Source organism: Scophthalmus maximus, chromosome 13, assembly GCF_022379125.1.
Source record: "Scophthalmus maximus strain ysfricsl-2021 chromosome 13, ASM2237912v1, whole genome shotgun sequence".
In the NCBI taxonomy this organism is placed as follows: domain Eukaryota; kingdom Metazoa; phylum Chordata; class Actinopteri; order Pleuronectiformes; family Scophthalmidae; genus Scophthalmus; species Scophthalmus maximus.
This window is the reverse complement of record NC_061527.1, coordinates 6308299-6329096: the sequence shown is the minus strand read 5'-3', so window position 1 is coordinate 6329096 and position 20798 is coordinate 6308299. Positions and strand designations below refer to the sequence as shown.

Genomic DNA, 20798 nt, shown 5'->3' with positions numbered 1-20798 from the left:
TGAAAATGTTTCTCCCACTGTTTCTTTCTTCCAACAGACTTCTTGCACAAAGCTAATTAAAGCAGAACGCTGCAGGTAGATTGAAAAAAAAGATGAAGTCTGATACAAAATAGAACATGATGTCTATTTAGTTCTCTGTGGAGTCAAATGGCAAATGCTTAAAATGGCTTTTGAAAAGTTGGTGTTTTTTATTTCAAATATCGGCACATTTAAAGGTAACTTTCCAAATTTTCAATTGCAAAGTAATTAGGCTTGTTTTTTGGGGGGGAAACCGTAAGCAGAGTTCTTTGAGCTTTGTTAACAATGTTTGACCCAACATTCTTCTCCAGAAGACCACTTTCAAAACAACACGTTCCCACATTTTGATTCTGGACTTTTTAAGATGACAGTTGGGTCAAAATATCACCAATAAACTTAAAGGCTTGCAGACTTCCAATTTCTTTCTCATGCATTCCTATAAAATTTCATTCATAGCCAATGTAAAACTTAAGTTACCGTGGCAACATAACAAAAAAAATGGATCACAAGGATGTTGAGATGAAGCATACTGTACGTGCAAAAACTCTGAGCTGCCGATGCCACTAGAGGAAATTTTTTGACCATAGTCAGTAGGATTCATCTTCCAGAGTGTTTTCATGGCAATCCATACAATAGTTCATACTTTGGTCTGGACCAAGTTGGTAGAGCGGTAGAGCGAGCAGCTGGCCGACCAACAATGAATACCTTGAGACACGACGCCTCTGTGGATAAAAACGGCAAAGTACAGATGGAAGATAAGAGATGTCTTTTCAGTCATAACACTTATAGCACCGAATGCAAGAATTCAAAAATGTAAGGCAGATTGGAGACAAGGTTGACTTTCTTCAATCAAAAAACAGAACGTTTTTCGTCTGAAAGTGGCACTTAGTTGCCCGTTTCATCCAACAAGTCTGCGGACTTCACCACGTCTGGTGTGTGCACGGTTTGGAGGTTGGAGACACTGCGGTGCGAGGCGGTTGGACAGAGGGGGCGCCTGAGACTCCCTGCACCTGGACTCAGGCCAAGACATACAAGCAGCCCAACATTTAATGAAAACATGGCCCTTTTGCTCTGTTCACTCCCGCATTGTGATGGGAAGATAAAGGTAACGGTCGACAGAACTGGGCCACTTCCCCGGCTCTTGGACAGGCCAAGAATTTTTAGAGACTGATATGAAAGCCGTGCCAAGTTTTTAAACTGTGCAGACTTTGCAGCTGTTGGCCGACAGACCCATTTTTCTTAATTTCAATGCAATATTTAAAATATTAAAAGTTCAGTTTGGAAATGTGGTCATACACAAACAACTTATTACACCAGTTACCATGTTCATTTGAAATTGAGCTAGGATTTAAAAGGAATAACGCTAAAAAGCAAACATATAAACAGAACAGTATATCTTGGAGTCATAAATTCTTCATGTATCAGCGGCAACTTGGGACCGAGAATCCAATAACGGAGTGTGAAAGCGAGTAGGAATAAAAAAATAAAATATGAAGTCTCCCGGCAATAACAGTGTGGAAAAAATGTAACCGTTAAAAATTAAAAAGGAACAGGAGGTGCAGATAGTTCAGCACAGCCTCAAAGGGCTAATAAACCACTGAGGCACATCACGATTTATGGCTGGACTAAAAAAAAAAAGGGGGGGGGGGGGGGCTGACAAATGCAAAGCACCTGTGGCTTAGATGAACACTGTCCTGTGAAAAATTAGCCCGGAGGTCGCCTGTGCAAGGTGACCTCTGGTGGGTTCGAACCTGCAGGTCGACCGCAGTCTTTCCGATACCACTTTCACAACAAAATTACTGTGTAGACCGGTCGTCCGCTAAAAATCTGCAAATTGGCCCCTTTCACAATGCAAGCAGACCAGGGCCTGATGATCGGCAGCAGACGTGGTGCGTCATGTTTTGGCAGAATATTGATCCAGAAAATCAGAGTACGGTTACATGCAGGCCGGGCGTGTCGGTGTTAATGTGCAGGGATAGAAGACCGCCAATGCCAGTCATGCTAATGTTAGCCACTCTGGGCCCCTATTCATACCTGCCATTGTCATGCATCCTGGGTGATCCAATCGCAAGTGGGCAGCTCTAAGTACGCCCCTTGCAGTTCACACGTGGTATTGGAATGCGCCTTGAGTGACCACTTGTGATCGCATCCCATCTCCATGCTCTACATGCAAATAAACACATGAGAGAGAGGGAGGGAGGGGCAAAGCACTGAGTGTGGCCGATATAATATGATTTTACCGATTTTGAAATAGTTAAATCGGCATGTGGAGGTCAATGTTGAGCGCGTCTGACTCGGACAACCTTCTGCCGCGTTCCTCATATGTGAGAGGTCAATACCAGGTCTGAGCAGGGCCTCAGTATCACCATTGATGAGTTCCCATATTCTGTTGTGGGCAACAGGGAATAGTAATGTTGTGTAACCCTCTGGACCCTGGGGGACGGTGAACAAAAACAGATCAACAAGACGAGTTCAGGAATGTGCTCAGAGATTCACATTTGACACCCATGTGCTCATTTGACCTTTGGATGAGTGTTATTGTAAAGAAAAATGTTAAACATGTCCTTTTGTTTCATTGGGCCCGTGTTATATACACTAGGATATATGCAACTGAACATGCAGTCAAGATGTACACGCCCTGCGTAAAGCGCTATAATAGGACGACAGATTAGATGAACAGTGGTTCCTGAATACATTTTTCTTTTGATGGACAGCAAAAAGCCGAAAAATAAAAGAATGAGAGAGAGAGAGAGAGTAGTGGTCTCACATGTAGACGAGGGCCCGCAAGGCTCTCAGAGTAACCTTGACGGTTTGAGCACACAGTCATGTAGGCAATGCAGTAAGAGGCGAGAAGCCTTTGAAGCTGTGCTGCAGTGAACCTAGCAGGAATTCTTGATGTCCCGCTGAATTTCCTCAAACCCTCAAACCCACCTCCTCCTCCCCGTTTGCCTGTCTCTGCAACAGACTCAATATGAAAGTGAGGAAAAAAGAAGAAACAGCCGTAGTCAGAAAAAAGGGGGAAAGTAGAGGAACTGGGAATAAAGGCAGGTGGATTGAAGAAAGACGTTTATATATGTGCTATGTTAAAACAAAACCTAAGCAACTTGTCTTGTGCAAGTGAAGGACAACAACAAAAGCGGGGAATGTGGGCGCCGTTGCCCTTGGACCAAACCCAAACCAGAAAATCACAGCCCAATTAAAATGCCAGAGCCATACACCAATTTTCTCCTTTTCCTTCACAAACCTCCGCTGCCCTCAAATTACTATCAATATTCAATTAGGGGGAGTTGGGGATACGAGACAAGCCAACTTCAATAACAAACCACACTTCTCTGTGGATTAGGGCCCTTAAAAAAGGAACACAGTGAAATTTCCTTCATAAATAAATCAGCCAATGTACCTTGGACATGCAACACAGTGATGAATGAACTCGTTTTGGCTCCGGGCGCCTTTATGTTAAAAGTTTCTCTGTGTTTCCAACAAGTGATCTTGCCCACGTTGCCATGGCAGTTTGTTGGAAACATGCGCCCGTGGTCCAGGTTCTGGCAGGTTCCCACACGACAAGAGTGTTTTAATAACATGGACTGGGGGGAAATGAGGTCATATTTCATATTCAGATCCAAGCCTGAATCCAGATTTATATGTAAAAAAAAACAACAACCTTCTGCTTTAAGCAACAGAAAATCCGACATTGAACGCTCGCTAGTTACATATCAAAGAAGACTCCCTGCTTTCAAAACAACCAACCGAGAGTCGAACAAAAGGAGTCAGCGTCATAAATCTTTCACAAGGAATAGCTTTAACGAAGTGGGATATCACTTTCAACTCTCTGATTTATGCACCGAACCAGCGAGTTCTGACAACAACAAACGAAAGACAGAATTGGTGTGAATCTGCAGCAGCCCAGAAAAAATATATTGTTTTTTGAATGTAAATGACGCGTTAAACACGTGACATTCTGAAAAATTAATTCAAGCAAATATCAAAATGGTTGCCACTTTTTTAGACTAACCAGCTCTGAAAATTGATGCCGTGGGAAGGCTGATTAGCAGAATTGTGTCATTTTGGAAAAAGAAGCTTTTACTATCCACTGTAAACCCAGATGAAACTCACACCATGCTGAAACTCAGCTGTGAGGGGTTGACCTACGGGCCTAAACAAAGTGTCAACTGTACACCCTCGCGTCCCCTGATAATTGACTAACTCAACGACGGATTTGAACAAGGTTGACCCAGTGACTCTGAAGCACCGGGCAAAGCGAGCCTCAAATTACACATCTGCCGGAGAATGAGGGGTGGAGTGGAGAGGGTTAGAATTACGTTTTTTTTAAATGGAGATGCTGGTGACGTGCCTTCAGAAATAGTAATGCGTTGGCTTTGCACGTAGATACCTCGCTGCAGAGAAATGAAACATGTAAAAACGGAGACGCGACTCCAGAAATTTGAATTTGAATCAAAGACAACGACAAATAAACTACAACGTGGGAGAAAATGCATTATTGTACTGCACAGGGGAAAAGAGACGGAAAGGTAAACTGAAATCCAGCTCGACTGACACAGTCAGACCAGAGAACAGGTGTCTGCATAGCACAGCACGGCCGACACATCCCTGCAGTTGTTTCCAGGGGCCGATGCAGACTGTTTTTACTGGATGCACACGTCTCTGGCGTTCATGGAAAACCACCCTCACGAATGTACCGCTTCCATCAAACTCCCATTTGCTTCGTGCCAAGTCAGATTAGTTTTTTTTTCACAACTGGTTTCCCACGGCCCAGGGGGAAGGAACGATGCCGAATGTGTGTTTTCGTGATAATTTGACATAGAGATAAAAATCTGAAATAATGGCAGAGATTGAAAGAGGTGATTAATTTTTAGTATAAGCACTAGCAACAGCAACAACAAAAAAAAAAGAACTGCAGGGTTAATAATGGCAAGAGAAAAATGAGGCAGAGACTGAGCACAAACTCAGGTACGGGGATGCGTGGTGACAAAGGCGGATGCAGGGGGATCAGAGGAAGCCCCCTCAAAGCCAACTCCCAGAGCTGGGGATGAAGGCGAGCTCTGTGTGGAAGCAGAAAAAGATGAAACGCCATTTGGGGCCCGGGCCCCCCCTCCCGCTGCCTCTCCTCTGTGTTCAGGGCCCGTGAGCTCCTCTGCCTGTGAAGTGCTAAACACCCCCTCCTCACACCCGGCACTGCTGAAGCCTGCACCTCCTGCCATTTGGTGACTTGGTGCAGCAGCTCTGCACAAACACGGACAATGCAAAGGCGTGTTTCTGCTGATTTTTCATTGTACATTTGTAGGAAAATATTTACATTTGAGAAGGCATAAAGAGCGTGTGTCTCTGGCACACTTGCTTAATTGTTTGCGGACATTACTAATCGACCGACCATCTGAGCTCGACGCTGACAAATCGGTCGATGCATTTGGAGATTCATAAAGGAAAACGCTCCTCAAAATTTTGGGATTTCTGATAATGGAATAAAAGGTGACACACATCGACGAACCATGTCACTTCTACTAAAAGGAAACAAGCAACAAATCTGATAAATCGAGTTATGTTAACGACATATGACAAAGGAAAACACAATATCACACTGGTTCTATCCTCTTTTACAGCTTTGCTTTGAGCTCTGGGAACTCTGCAGGAACATTTTCCTCTGTCATTGGATTAACACAAGCGATTCAACCATCTGAAGCATCGAGTCTGATCCGCAGCTGATGGGGGACAATGTCTCCATTCACATTCGCTCGCAAACAAAAATCTAATTTATTGTCTGTAGTAGTTACACAAATAGCATCACTTCTCCTTGAGGCCAGAGAGCTGGTGATGTGAGTTTACTTAAAGGGCTGATAAAAAACAAGAGAATTGGTGTTAAGGAGACCCACATTCTCCTCACACACACTGGAAGGCATGAAAAGCAGCCCTTTTATTGTATGTATCCGCACGAGTTATGGCATGTGTCCATCTTCAGGGCCCTGGATCATACGACCTGATCACAGTTTAACTGCATCAGAACTGGTGCTATTTATCAGGACATGGGCTTTGGAAAAGGAACAGGAGGGAGGAGGGGCTGTGGGGGGGGGGCTGTGGGCGACAGTTGATTTCATTTTCACCCCTCAATTTTTTTTGCATTTTGCAGCAGAAATGCATGCGTAAAAAAAAAATTGGTTATCTTCTGTGCAATGAAAGAAAAGAACGTGCACGTGTCAATATATCAGGGGATTAATGGGACACACAAGCTGCACCCGCGTGTTGGAGGTCCCAGATGAAACGCGCCTGCGGCTGCAGCGCGGAGCGACCCGGGAACCACAGAGCTCATTGTCTCGTACCTGCAACATTTGTGACAACAAAGTTTCCTCCTCTGTGGCTGATGATCACGTTATGAAATTGTTTCACCCTGCGTGGAGGCCTTGTCTGTCTCTCTCTCTCTCTCTCTATCTCTGGGCACAGTGGTGGTTCGGAGTGGCTGCAGCCAACATTGGATCTCCCAACAGTTACGCACCAGCAGCACATTTAAACACACACAAAGAAACTGCTGTTGTTGTTGTTGTTGTTGTTGTTGTTGTCGTTGTGTTCTTTCTTTTACCTGCATGGTGAAGACTCCCAGCTCCTGCGAGGACAGCTTCTTCATTTGCTCGGCCAGAACTTGCGCTTCCTCCAGGATGGAGAACTCCGTCTCCGCTCCGCAGTATCCACACGAGAGCGCGGAGCAGATTAAAACGAAGCCCCACGACAGCGACGACGAGCCCCCGTGAAACCGAGGCGCCCGGTGCCGCAGAGAGACCGCGGACCCCCCCGCCGCCCGCCTCGCCATGAGGTGGCTTGTGTGCGGCTCCCGGGCGAGAGCGCGGAGTCTGATCCGGCGGCGGAGAAGGAGCGAGAGAAGAAGAACAACTTCTAGGGGGGGGGCTACTTCTACAACTTTGCAGCGCAGGGGACGTGTGCTCGTTCGCTCCGGTGCGAGGCTCCAACGTTTCCAGCGGCGCAAACCATCGCGCCTCCTCGAAATCCGCCAACAGAAGGAAACAGATCCATGCGTAAAAGAGGGAAGGGAGGATACGTGGGGTTGTTGCCGTTTAAAACGTTGCCTGTGTTCCGTCTTCGACCCGTCGCTCCAACTCCTGGAAGTCTGGCAAAGTGTGTGTGTGTGTGTGTGTGTGTGAGAGAGCCGGAGATTCACCACAGTGGGGGTGAAAAAGTAGGAGGCGTGGAAAACACAAGAGTCCCACCGGCGCCTGGATCGATGGACGGGGCTTCCACGTTCCCTGCGACCTCTGCTGCTGCTGCTGCTGGGAAAGAAAGGAGGAAAAATCATCGAGAAAATTACAAATTAACTAATAAATTAAGTAAAGGGCAACGCGGTTCATTACTACGGAAGCCTATTAGGGCCAGGCATAAGAAGAAGACAAAATGCGGGGGGGGGGGGGGATTTTTCTTTTTGGACAATAAAGTCGAAATGTTGAGAGTAAAGTCGACATGTTGAGAATAAAGTCGACATGTTGAGAATAAAGTCGAAATGTTGAGATTAAAGTGGAAATAGCCCCAAACGACCGTGTTGTGGTCCCAGTTCATCTGTCACATCCACGTTAACTTACGTTAGCTAAAGCTCCGCTAACTGCGCGCCTCTCAAAATTCATTCACGGTTGTTTGTAATTGAACGTTAAGTGACACAAGTCGATGTTCATGTGCAAACACTCGTTGTCCCGCATCGTTTCTTCCAGATTTAGCCGGTCAATAATAATAACGTCGCAACTTTACAACTTGGTTAGCAGCTAGCGTAAGCTAGCAAACTGGTTAGCAACATATCAACATCCGGTTGTTTGGTGCCGCTAAAAAGTACTTCCGGGTCACAATTTTCAACTTTATTCTCGACACTGACTTTATTCACAAAATGTCAAAAATCTTCCCCCTCATTTTTCCCCTTATGACTGCCCCTAATACTCTTCCGTACATTACAGTCGGCTGGGGTGTAGCAAGGTTTTAAGTCCAAGCCTCCCCCTCCCCACCAACAACAAAATTAAAGAAACACCACCTGCCAAAAAATCTTGACCAGACATTGAAAAAGTTTTAATCCAAATGATTAAATAGGACGTTTTACAGTTTTATAGGCTAATAAGTAACACTAGTTCATTTTTAAGTTCCATCATGGTTGAGTATCAATACAGTGGGCTGATACAGAATCATGTACAAATTGTTTTTGTCACTTAAAAAATCAAATCAAGTCATTTATATCTATATATAACCGCAAATTCACCAAATACAATTCATATATTTAAATAAATTGAGTCTAAAATGGCTGGAAACAACACCACAGGTCATTAAAGACGCGAAAGAGCGAAAACTTACATCCTTTCGTGTGAAGGTCCATGTGGGGACACGACACAGAGAACATGTGCTTTTAGGGATTTCAAATAAACTTGTTGGTGATACGTGTACAAATGTATTGTGGCATCGCTCCTCTGCAAATGTAATTTATATGTGGAGGAAAACCAACGCAGCAGCCAGCTGAGAGGCAGACACTCTTGAGCCAGCTGCATAGTCAACTCCACTTCTGTAAAAATCCACTTCTTGGTTTCAGTACAGCTTCGATTTTTAACTTTGGCTGAGCAGCTTTGAGAAAGAGCAAAGGCTTGAGTGTGTTTGGTCATAAATAAAAACAAGATAGATAAAAAAAAAAACAGATAGCTTTTTTGGTAAAGAGACTTGAAGCCAAGGTCGATGAGGCGAAGCTTTGAAACACAACAGCACTTCAACCCATCCAACAGATGACCTCTAATCAGTGCTCTGTGTGTGTGTGTGTGTGTGTGTCTCTCTCTCTCTTCTGGAGTGTATGTGATTTGCAGCTGTACAACTGGTCTCTTCCCAGCCGTCTCACTCCTTGGAATTTTTTGGGGGGAGATTTCTTTTTCAAACCAACATTGGATTCAGACACAAAATGTCTGTTTGAACGTTTATTTGAGGCAAAAAAAAACCTGTTATAAAGTGAAATATCCAGGTTCACTGGACACAACATTTTTACAACATCAAGACTTTTGATGTTCTGTAAACATGCCTAAATGGTAATACATTTCACTAAAGGAATACTTTTCCATCAGTTGTGTAACATCTCAAGCTGTTTTCAGACATGAACTCTTTACCGTCTCTTTGACCGTTTCACATATGAAGAAGACAGAGATTTTCCGGGGCCAGACTGCTTTTCTTTCTTTTCTTTTTTTAAATTTTACATATCTTCATGATACATCACTTGCTGAAGAGTTGGCATTTATAGGTATATAATAAATGTAACTTTTTGGGGCTTTGTCAACCAGTCAATCATGTTTAGTCATGGTTTGGATCATAGTGAGGATGACGCAGCCTGTCCACCATGATCGTTTCACACTGGAGCCAAAGTCACTTGAAAGCTTTTTAACTGAAATATCATCTGTCAAATTGAGAAACACTTGTAGTGTGCATGTGTGCATTCAAACCTCCCATTGTTATGTGAGCTGCAGTGAAGTTAATTTTGAGAAGTATAAGTATGGAACAGGTTGTTTTATCAAATATTCTAAACTGAATAAAGGGGACAAAAAATTACCATTGGTGTTTTTTTCAAGCTGAGCTGCTGAACCACTTCTTTCTTTTACCAAACGTTTTTCTCCCTGCAATTGTCCTCTCATGAGTTAATACAAATGAATTGCTCTGTTTGTATAAAAAAAAATTTTTTTTAAAGCAAGTGTAATAGATGCAGCTGGCAGACTGTGGTCTGCAGCGGGTAAAGAGTCCCTGCCTTTGCTTTGCTCCTGAATGGGTGGTTTGTCTGTGTCTTTGGCCGTGGACTCCATCAGATGTTTGCACGGCTGTCAGATGCTTTCAGACACTCTACAAACTCAAGGATGTTTGTGTGCAACACATACACGAACAGTTCCCCCCAGAGACCCCCCCCCCCCCTGTTTTCTCAGGGTTGTGTTGTTTCGCCCTCCACTCACAATTCAACAGGCAAAACTGTGGTTTATTTACAAACGGTGTTCGAACCCCGGCCGTCCCCTTGTTTGTCAGGGCACGCAATGATAACAGCCAACGGGGGAATTCATTTCCTTGAATTGGTTGCAATATTTGCATAGGAGAAAAATTTAAAAAAGATCCCTGGGCAAACACTAGAAAGAATGCATAAATTAACATAATCTGAAAGCCGACCAAAATAACCTCGGAGTAGAAAATTCAAACGCCAGGACTTTTTGAAATGACACGGTCCATTTCTCTCCTCTCGTCTCAGCCAGAGAGCCGGAGCAGAGCCGACCGCATCAAAGCTCGGTGAGAGAAGTGTTTATGAGTCTGGAGGATTTAAAAAACATACTCAGCTCCCTCTGCTCCACACCTGTTGGGCCCATGTGTGTGTGTGTGTGTGTGTGTGTGTGTGTGTGTGTGTGTGTGTGTGTGTGTGCGTGTTCATATGTGTGTTCATATGTGTGCTGTGCTACAGCAGGTGCAGCCTATTCGCAAAGTGTTGCTCTGCCCTGAAAAAGGATGTGGTGTCTCCTCTCTGATGCAGGTAATACATCAATATTAATCTTTTCGTTTTTGTGATGGGATAATGCACTGAATATAGTGACGAAACCTTTCTGAAATAGCAACTTCTACGAGCTGACTGTGAACAGCCACTCGGCCAAAGTTGGATCAAGGTGAACTCTGACCTGCAAGGCCACCATCATGAGCCAGCTGGCGGCTGCACCGAAACAGGAAATGCATGCTGGAATTTGGTCAAATCCGTTGTACCGGCTTCAACCAAAGTGAATGAGAAACTGAGTGGGAAAATGAAAGGACCAAAAAGTCGTCCAGATCAAATGACCCTAACGCCGTTTGGCACTGAGGCTTTTTTTCCGACCGGATGCCCATACCATCAGGAACGACATCATCTGTGAGTTTCTCCCTGAAATGTAACAAATCGCAAAAACCCGCCTCTGATGTCCCCTCTGTATATCTCACTCATTGCACCCAGACCAAACAGCAGGAGTTGCTCGTTACAAGCTGTGTGATCCCTCACCGGCTTCCCACCAGCCGACGGATCACGTTTCCTTGAAAAGCACCAGCAAACCGGAGGTACCACAAGTCGTGCCACCTCCTCACTAAATAATCACAGTGCTGTAACCTGTGATTCAACAACCTACGACCTCTAAGATTACAGCACAGTTCATTTTTAAAAAAAAATCACAGTAATGGTCTTTGCAAAACCTAAAAACTAGGAGCTTCATCAAGGGGGGAAGTATTGCAGGTATGTTATATTGGATTATATAAGCCTGAGCCACAGGTACATAATAAAGTGGCAACACAGTGTAAGAAGGAGAAGACAGAGAGGGAGGGGGGCTTTATCCAGCGACAAACACGTCACTACACAAGAAAGTGGTGAGGGGGTCTTCATTAACTGAGACAAGGGGAATTATCGTACAGGATTACCCCCATTTGCATTATTCTACGTACAATCTAGATCCAGGCAGCCACCTGGTTTGGGGAGATAAAGGGGAGAAGGGGAGAATTTCAGGCTGATTAGTCATCGGATTTGTGAATATATTAAGTCAGATCTGGGCTGAGATGCAGGGAGGTCCTCTTCAAAGCGTGACAGGAAGAAGACTCACATCTGGCTTCAAAGACTGTGATTTCTTTTGACATGGCAAACAGGAAATCTTTGGCTCAGGATGTAGTAATACGTGTTACCTGTGGAAGTGGTGAGCCAAGACTTAGATTTGAAAGAAAGTTTTTTTTTTTTTTTTTGAGGTCGCACGCTCCATATAAAGATGCAGTTTTATTAGGGTAGGTATCTTTGCAGGAAGTAGACAGTGCTACGACTGGATGAAGATGAAAGCCAAAGGGAAATGCAGCGTGGCAATTTCCCACTGTGATGATCAGTAAACACAGGGGTTGATACTGACGCGTGGAGGCTTGTTAGCCTTTTACCGCAACGCTCCTCCTGGCAAACAAGGAGCCTTAGGTAACACAGGAGGTATGGTGCAGGGGTGGAAAATAAAAGATTAAAAAAACAAACATAGAAAAACAAGAGGCACATTGAGACACTGACATCAAAATACACATTTAGATATGCATGGTTTTCCATTAAATGATGCTCTAACGTCCTTTTTTAAAAAAAATCTCTATTGAACTGGAAATGAAAATAACTTGTTTGATCACATCTTTTACAGAGGCTGCCCTTAAACAAAAAAAAAGTCATTTAATTTCACCATCAGTTTATTTAGATGCAGGCAACTTTAGTAATCTCAGAAGAATAATTCATTCCCATAGTTTAACCAATCCACACAGATAAAACAGAAGCAGCGAACGCACTCTGGCTCGATAAAATAACAACACATAAGCTGCTTTCGGACGTGCGCTGAGGTCCGGACATTTTCTCTAACCTTTCCGGAGGAACTGTATGTGAGGACGTAAAATGTTGCCGCAGACATTTTCTGGAACTTTCTCCACCCAGGCACCACCTGTGGTCGCGAATGATCCGGAAGTTGTCCTGCTAAATTGATGTTAACTTTTAGGTCGATTGAATTGATAAAAAAGAAGAAAAAAAAAAAAAGAAATCTGTTCTTTAGTGAAAAATTGGTTGACTGAACAAAATTAATAATTATCTTCTCACATGTACAGAAGGATATTGTTGTGATGAACCAGAGAAGAACATTTCTGTCCACCTCAGCTGACATTTTAGTTTGTATTGCAACAGTGGATTGCAGCCATGTCAAAACAGATGTGCCAGGGGTAAAGAAAAAAAACATAATATCAAATAAGATATATTCATAAACATGGAATTCAACCTGCTTTCATGAATTATGGGTACGATGACAGAGTGGAGGTATGGGGTTGCATGCCACTGGTTGCGATACGTTGCACGAGCGTCCTCACCACAGCTCTCGCCATCTCTTTTCATTCTCCAGCTGCTCCTGGGTCAGCCTCAAACCGCTCAGCGGAAACGCTCTGGGTACAGCTGCTCCTCCTTCAGACACCGACCGACACCATCATGCGGAGGGAAAAAAAATCCTCATTCACTCCCTCTCTTCATGTCTAATCAGAGCGCCCATCAGAGGGACGAAGGGCGTAGAATGAAAAACCGCCCGTAATTGTCCATGTAGTTCTGGGTAGATGTGGCCTTTAACATAATGAACACATTAGCACAATAGAGCCATTCTAAAAATCATCCATCATGATATGTGGAAAATGACCCTCTCAATTGCTCTAAACACCAAATTGCATCTGATAACATACAAGTACAGAGGAGTCATTTTGAATGACTAACCTGATTTTCTCTCTCTCTCTATATGACCACGGCGCCTCGGTGATCACCCCGCGGTTAAAAAAAACCCAAAATGATTTTAGATGTAATCGACCTCGCAAGTCCCCAGCTGACGTGAACCCACTGCCAGCTTCGTAGCTCCAGCTTCAGAGTCTCTGGGCAGCCATCCATCTGCAGACAGGAAACGCTCCGGGGACAAACCGTGCGAGACCCAGTTCTTGTTAATGCATGACAGACTCACATGGCGGCCATGAAAGAAGGGACCGAGTCAGGCGGGAGGGGAAAAAAAAGAAAAAGGAGCTGAGAAATGGATCAAAAAAGGCAGAGAGGCCCGTGTTGTTCAGGGGGTCACAGACAAACACAGCTGGACCTAATATTTGTTGACCTGGGTGACCTTGAACCTTTATGACATCGATACCAATGGCATTTCTAAGAATAATTGGAAAATGTGTTAATCTGGGAAAATCGGAGCCTTCGTCAGTTAACTTCTTCACTTTACTTTTGTTCTTGTGCATGTTCAAATAACAAAATAGACAACCAAATGCATGCATCTCTAATGGTTACAAGTGTTATAGGTAATGAGCTGTTGTATATCACATTTAAGTAAACTATCAATATAAAATAAAATGTAAAGTCTGAGCTCATTTACGTCCTTGTTTCTCAACATAATGTACAAATAACAATGTGATCATTTATAAGGTTTATTTATACTATTCCTTCATACCAAAAAATTGAAAAATTCACAAGATTTAAGAAATGGGCCACGATAACTACCTTTACTTTTGCACTTTTATAAAAATATAAACACAGTATTTGTACACGGTGGTATTGCTACTTTTAAGATAATACTCAAAAGAAAATTCTTCTCCCTCTGCTGTTTATCTGGTACTTTAAAAATCCATTTAAAAGTCAATAAGAGCAGCAACACATGCATAACGTGATGGGCACCGTCTCTGAAAAGGGTAAGACATAGTCTGGGAGGCGGAGCTGAAAACAAATAAGAGTTCAGATCCACTGGCTATGTGATAGCATGTCATAATTACAGGAAACAAGCTCCAAACATCAATACTGGGGGGAAAAACCATGAAGAAGCCTCTCCAGTGCTGCCAGATAAGAGGAAACTGATCATTTCACACAGGAGAACCATGAGGCATTGGCTGCAAAAACCCTATTGGGTTTTAATTAGCTGCAGTAGCACCCATCACTGCACACATCAATACGATCTCTGCTGGGTATGGAGAGCAACAAAGAAAGAAAGAAAGAAAGAAAGAAAGAAGAGCAGAATAATAAAGTATGTGTGCACTCACTACTACTCGCCGCCGCTGCCATCAGTTTTTAATGAATACATTTGGAAACATGTATGTGAGTCTGAGCGAGGGGTGGCAGGGTTGGGGTGGGGCTTTAAAAGCAGCCACCATACTGTTACCATGGCAACGTGGGTCTTTGAAGTTTCTTTGGCCCCCTTTTTGCAGCTGGATATAGCAGCCATATCTGCTCTGTCTCCCCCAGTATCCCCCCTCCCCTTCTCCCCATCTCACTCTCTCGCTCCCTTTTGCTACGTCAAAAAAAATGTTCTCTTTGAAGACTTAAGCTGCTTCCAAGTCAAACCCGATGCTATTTCTGGCTCTATTCAAGACTGGGGCTGTGGCTTTGTTGCAGTGCTGTTTGACATCCGTAAGTGTGTGTGTGTTTGTGTGTGTGTGTGTGTGTGTGTGAGAGAGAGAGAAGAAAAATATGACTCAGTCGGCTTGTGTATGAAAGATGTGTGTTGAAAACCAGAAGAGATAGGTAGGTGTGTGTGTGTGTGTGTGTGTGTGTGTGTATGTGTGTGCAGCATAAACAAACATAAACAAACAACGTGATTACAAAGCTGCCTGCTGGTTGAGGCCGATAATGAGAAATGTTGCTTCATGTGTTTGTGTGTGTGTGTGTGTGTGTGTGTGTGTGTGTGGATATGAGTGAATTTTTGTGTGTGTGCGTGGCATGCAAGTACAGACACAGACTTTAAAAAAAAAAAGATATCAAAGGATAAGGAGGGGATGGGAAGATGAGATGAAAAGAGGAGCAGACGATGAGGCGAGGAGATGAGATGACAGAAGAAGAGGGGGGAGGAGAAGAAGAGAGAGAAACAGGGAGAGAGACAGCGAGATGAAGATGGGAGGAGGTGAAGAGAGGAGCACCGCAACATGCCATGTTGTGTCATCATGTCTCCAATGCTATGTCTCACACAGATAAAGATGAAATATTAATTGCAACATCCGCACACTGCTCACAGCAAACGCTACCCACAGATCTGTGATCTTCAAAGCTTCGGGTTGATGCCATACAATTAATTTAATTCCAGATACAGTGAGGACGCACCTCGGTGTGTACAGGGAAATTAAATCATCTTAATTTAAAGTGTATGCTATCTACTTTTTCCCCCTTTAACTCTATATGTCATACAGGTTTTCTTGTGCATGTAAAAGGTCTGAAAGGTCACAAAGGTCAGAGTCCCTGGCAAAGGGCCTGAAACGCCTTGTTTGCTGGTCTGTCTTTCATCTGTACAACATGCCCGCCAAGTGGCTAGCAACGCCATTATTACTGAGGTTAGAGCAGTATTTACAGCTGATCAGGAAGCCTCTGGATGAGTCGCATTACATTTCCCACACACGCTCTCAGCGGTGGACCAATCACAAAAGAGCAGACTGTACTCTTTTCTAAGCATGAAGAATGGGAATGTGGAGACCATGAGCCTATAGCTTTGGTGTAAGGCAAAAAAAGAGAGAGAGAAAACCACCATTTGTCATTTTTATAGTCAAATTTTGTTAGCACTGCACGGAGCCAGGCCATCTGTTTCCCCCCAGTGACCAGGCTTCACCAAAACCCCTGCTGGTTTTATCTTCATTTTTAGAATTCAGACATGAGTGACATAAATCTTTTTATCTAATAAAGCTGTGTTTCGACCTATAAAAACTAGAAAACTTTGCAAAAACAATGTGTTTCGTGACACAGGTACCAGGGTCCAAATTAAGCTACAGGGAAATCTTTTTATACTCCCCCTGCTTGGGCGCAGGGGTGTAGTACCAAATTCCGGGCCCTGTACATAAGCAGTCTCTGTGGGCCCCCGCAGCTATGATGCTGATTCATTTATGATACTGTGTTCTAATGGTAACTAGCTAACTAACTCCTACTGTATTCAGGTATTCAAAGTTACAGTTAGCTAGCTAGCTAGCTAGCAATAGCAGCTGTGTCGATTTCAGCTAGGTAGCTACTAGCTAGCTGCCGTAGTAAGCGTTTGCACCTTTAGACTAAATTCATTAACAGTTGGGTGGTTTCTCTCTCGTTTCTCTCGTTTCTCTTCTGGTCTCTCAACCAATGTATTCAGCTAATCTTTAATTTATTTTATGACACTCATTACTTAACTAAAAACTAACTTAACTAAAAAAACTTTTAATTCCAGACCAGCCCCCCCATGGGCCCTGGGTAGTCTGTCCCCCCCCAGTGCTACGCCTGTGCTTTGGGGTAGTACTCATTTGCTGAAGCACTCCAGTCTTTCATTTCATCAAGTTATGTTATGCTAAGCTAAGCTAACCCTCTATTGATGGTAGCTTCATTCACAGCGTACAGACATTTGGGCATCAATCTTCTCATCTAACTCTAAGCAAGAGAGCAAGTAAGTGTATGTGTAGAATGTCAAATCTTTAGTTTCAGAATAGGCCTACGCAGACCAGTCCTCCTCTTTAATACTGCAAAGACGACATGTATTTATGCCTTTACGGGCGGAAACAGGAGAGAGAGACCATAATTACACATTTGATCTCAACCGTGATTTTCCCACAGACCAGGTGAGAGACACCTTGAGCCCTAATGTGTACAACTCAATCGCTGCTTTTCATCCACATCAGGACTTTTCCAAAAAAGGCCCTTTAGTCGAGAAGATGCAAGAAGGGGAAGATAAAAGTGAGAAGCATTTCTCAGGGAACACAGACGGACGTCTCACTGGCAGACGTACAAAAGCAAAGTCTCCCTCAAACCATTTCTTCCATTAATTAGGTAAAATGGATAACTTTTTTTTCTAAAATGAAAAAAAGAGGCTAATGTTGGAGGCCAGCTGTAGTTTCATTATTATCACAGTCTGAAATCTTGCTTCTACTTTCTCCTACCCTAAGGTAAGTTCATATCATGTTCACAAAGTGGGATCAAAATGTCCTGATCAGACGAACAACATGAGGTTACATATTATACTGTAAACGCCTGCAGAGTTCAGGCTGCCCATTGTACAATTAGTCTTTCTTTAAACATCAACACCACTGCCATAATCCACACGCCTCACGTCTGTATTATAATCACATCTTTTTATTGCACAGCATGAGCAGATTCATGAGGATTTTGCAACAAAGGAAGAGAGAATAAAAAAGCATGCAACTAACAGATGTTAAAACAGATGGCTTATTACGTTAAATGTTTTTTTATGTTTCCATGTCATCGCATGTTTGATTGAGTATTTATTTCGCACATGTAAAAGGAAACAGAAAGGTAATAAAAAAATAATAATTTAAACAGAAAAGATGTCCGAAAAGGAGTGGGAAAAAGTACACCCTTATACAATCCCACCCCTTTTCCAATTAGTCATTGTCAATAAGCTTACAGGCTACCTGAGTCACATAGAATTACTCAGGAATTGAAAAAATTTAAAATTAAAAAAATTAAATTAAATCAAATTAAACTAAGAATATAGAAACTAAGAAAGAATAAATTAAACTATTCAAACTAAATGAATACACCTTAAACAAACAATGGCAATCAAACACCTTCATCCATGTAGACTACATACTGAAGATGATTGATGTTACTAACAATAATCCACTCTTTTGATTAAATAATTGATTATTTAATCCGTAACACCATTTTTTAGTGTATGGACATTTAATATAAAATGTTTAAAAAACCCTAAATGACTCCTAGCGGAACTTAGTGCACACTGTTATTCCGCCTTTATTTGATCAATCAATAAGAGTAATGTTGCTTCTATTTGAAATATCTGATATCTCGTAATCTATTCTGGCTTGGGAAAACCTAAGGTATGCAATTAATTGGGTCATTCATTCATTTTTACCATGACCCAGAATCTCCAGTGCCCAGATTCAGGGGCCCGACTGACCACCCTCTGCCGCCCGAGGCCAGCAGGGGCCCCATTGTGGAGAGAGATTTCAGACTTTAGAGCTGAGTGGAACCAGACTCGGGGTTTTGTTGGAAAGGAGTTGAAGTGGAGAGGGGGGAGTGAATAAAGAGTGGCAGGCCTTGCCCTTGGAGCCCCACCAGCAACACACACAGATGGAAAGCATTAGACCTCCATTCCAGCACAAAGATGGATGGATTATTAGATAGAGAGCCTGAGTGGAGTGGGAGGAGAGCGAGGAAAAGGGAGAATGGGGAAGAAGTGAAGGGGTAAGAGACTGAGAGAAGGGGAGAGGATAAGGGAGGGGAGGGTGAAGAGGGGAGGGAGTAAAAGCAGAAGGATAAAGGAGTTTATCTGAATACATACGCCTGTCTATCAATAAAAAAGAAAACGTGTTGAAACAATGTACACCAGAATATCCAAGAGAGGCTGAAGCGAAACCCGACGTTTCCACCTTCTTCAGTGAATAAACATAAGTAATGGCTGAGAAAACCGCTTCATGTACACATTTTATATCGACCTACACGAGACCCTAGAGAATAATTACATTACTCTGCAATCGAGCAACACGTGTCACATATTTAATGGGGTCATGCTAATTCTTTACTGATGCTGAATGATACACAAAAAGTCCAAAAAGCTCTCTTTGCGTGTAAATGACATAAGTACATTACATTGTTTTAGCCACACCAGCCACATGGCTATGCAAAATTGGTCTATCCGCCACTTTGATGTGACTGTGGACTCTTTTTCACTAATGACATTGTTCATTAATGTTTATATTTTTCATATTATTGTCTGAGTGTACATTTTAAGCGACCAAATCATATATTCTATGACTATGTTTGTTTTGATAGGATAAGATTTCCTCCAGAGCTGCATGTTATGGCCACAGCCATGTGCCACGCAGACATCTTAAAACTTTATTTTCTTTTGCTTAAGGCAGTTATTTTGTCTTAAGTCAATTCATATAATTTCTTGGAGACATACAAACATGCTTTTTGTTTCAAACATTTAGTCTAGTACAAATCATTTACAGGACACATGGGGTTTCGTTTCACATACACATACTTTATTTATTTTTGTTCAACAGTGCCAAGGTATCTTTTTGTAGCGCGCACGTTAAGTCACTTTTGTGCAGTCTGTTTCTTTCTAAACTTTTCTTTCTTTGAGCTCACCAGTGTCTGAGGTCCCACACTCCTGGGATGGTTCCCTGCTGTCCGCTGGGCAAAGGGGTGACACCTGGAGCAAGAGCTCTTATATAGGGGAGGTGGCCAAACTGGACCCTACCACTCCTCTCCATGGCACGGGGGGAGCTTTGTTCTTTGTTGTATATGCTTGTTGTTTCTTGATTTACATAATATTAAGTATTTTTGTTTTGATTAATGTTTAAATAAGTTGACATTTTTCTTTGAGTAAGGATTTTGTTTTGATTAATGCTTGTAGTTTAATTAGTAAAATGTTTGGTTGTTAAGTTTCCCCTGTGTGTCAAAACCTGGTCTGATCAGCCAGTATACATGTTCCCTTAGTTTGTTTCTTTGGAATGTCGGTTGTTATGGACCTTTCAGAAGATTTGTAGTGCGGCCTGGAACTTCAGTGTCTTTTCGGAGACTTTGTACAACATGTCCATGATGATAAATCCAACATTGAATGACTTTTATGATCATTTTTTATCCCGTTTTTCAAGATGTAAAATGCTGCTGTTGTTGTTAGCGGACTTCTAGCCGTCCATCTTGGATACACTTTGACCAATCAGAGGCTTTGTTACAGACTTGTACCAATCAGACGCCGTGTTGACGACTGGTCAAAAAAAACATAGCTTTTACACTGAAAACAGGTCCTTTCACTCCTCGTGTTTACTCCCGCTACTACTACATGTACTAATGACACTCGCCTGTGTTATTACAGACAGGAACTGCTTTGCGGAACTTGGCACAAGTGACTTTTTGGGTTGAAAAATCAAAGGACTTATTTGATGAAAATGTGCATAACTTTGGATTTGCATTAGTTAGAATGTTTTGAATTGTTTTCCCTTATCTGTGAGATTCAATTTCCATTTTGTTTTTTCTTTTGTCTTTATGGTCATATAACTATTTATACATTCATGTGATATCACTGTAGCATACATATTCTGATGGCTTAGGTTGTCCTGAAAAAATAGATTTATATAACTTGACTGTTCATTACAGGGTTGAGGTTTGACAAGCATTATTACAGGTGATGCGACGGACCAAAAATAGGAAAAAGGGGTTGAGAGGGTTTTAAGCTTTTATTAACTTTTATGTTTGATTTGCTTCTGTTTGGGGTAAATAAAACCCATTCTTTTTTAAACTTACCTGTGACTCCTTGTGT

The 20798-nt window shown here is 42.6% G+C and overlaps 1 protein-coding gene across 3 annotated transcripts in view; it reads right to left on the bottom strand.

The window, feature by feature from the left end:
- Nucleotides 1–7845, bottom strand: part of cachd1 (cache domain containing 1) — a 76058-nt gene extending 68213 nt beyond the window's left edge. Inside the window, exons 1-2 of one of the 3 annotated variants that reach the window (XM_035647940.2) lie at nt 7617–7845; nt 6608–7304 (exon numbers count right to left, since the gene is read on the bottom strand). In XM_035647940.2, the coding sequence (XP_035503833.1) occupies nt 6608–6835 (228 nt within the window). In that variant the 5' untranslated portion in view covers nt 6836–7304; nt 7617–7845. Of the gene's footprint in view, nt 1–6607; nt 7392–7616 lie in introns of those variants that run through there. The other 2 variants (XM_047336858.1, XM_047336857.1) reach the window with 2 other exon arrangements.
- Nucleotides 7846–20798: the final 12953 nt, after the last annotated feature.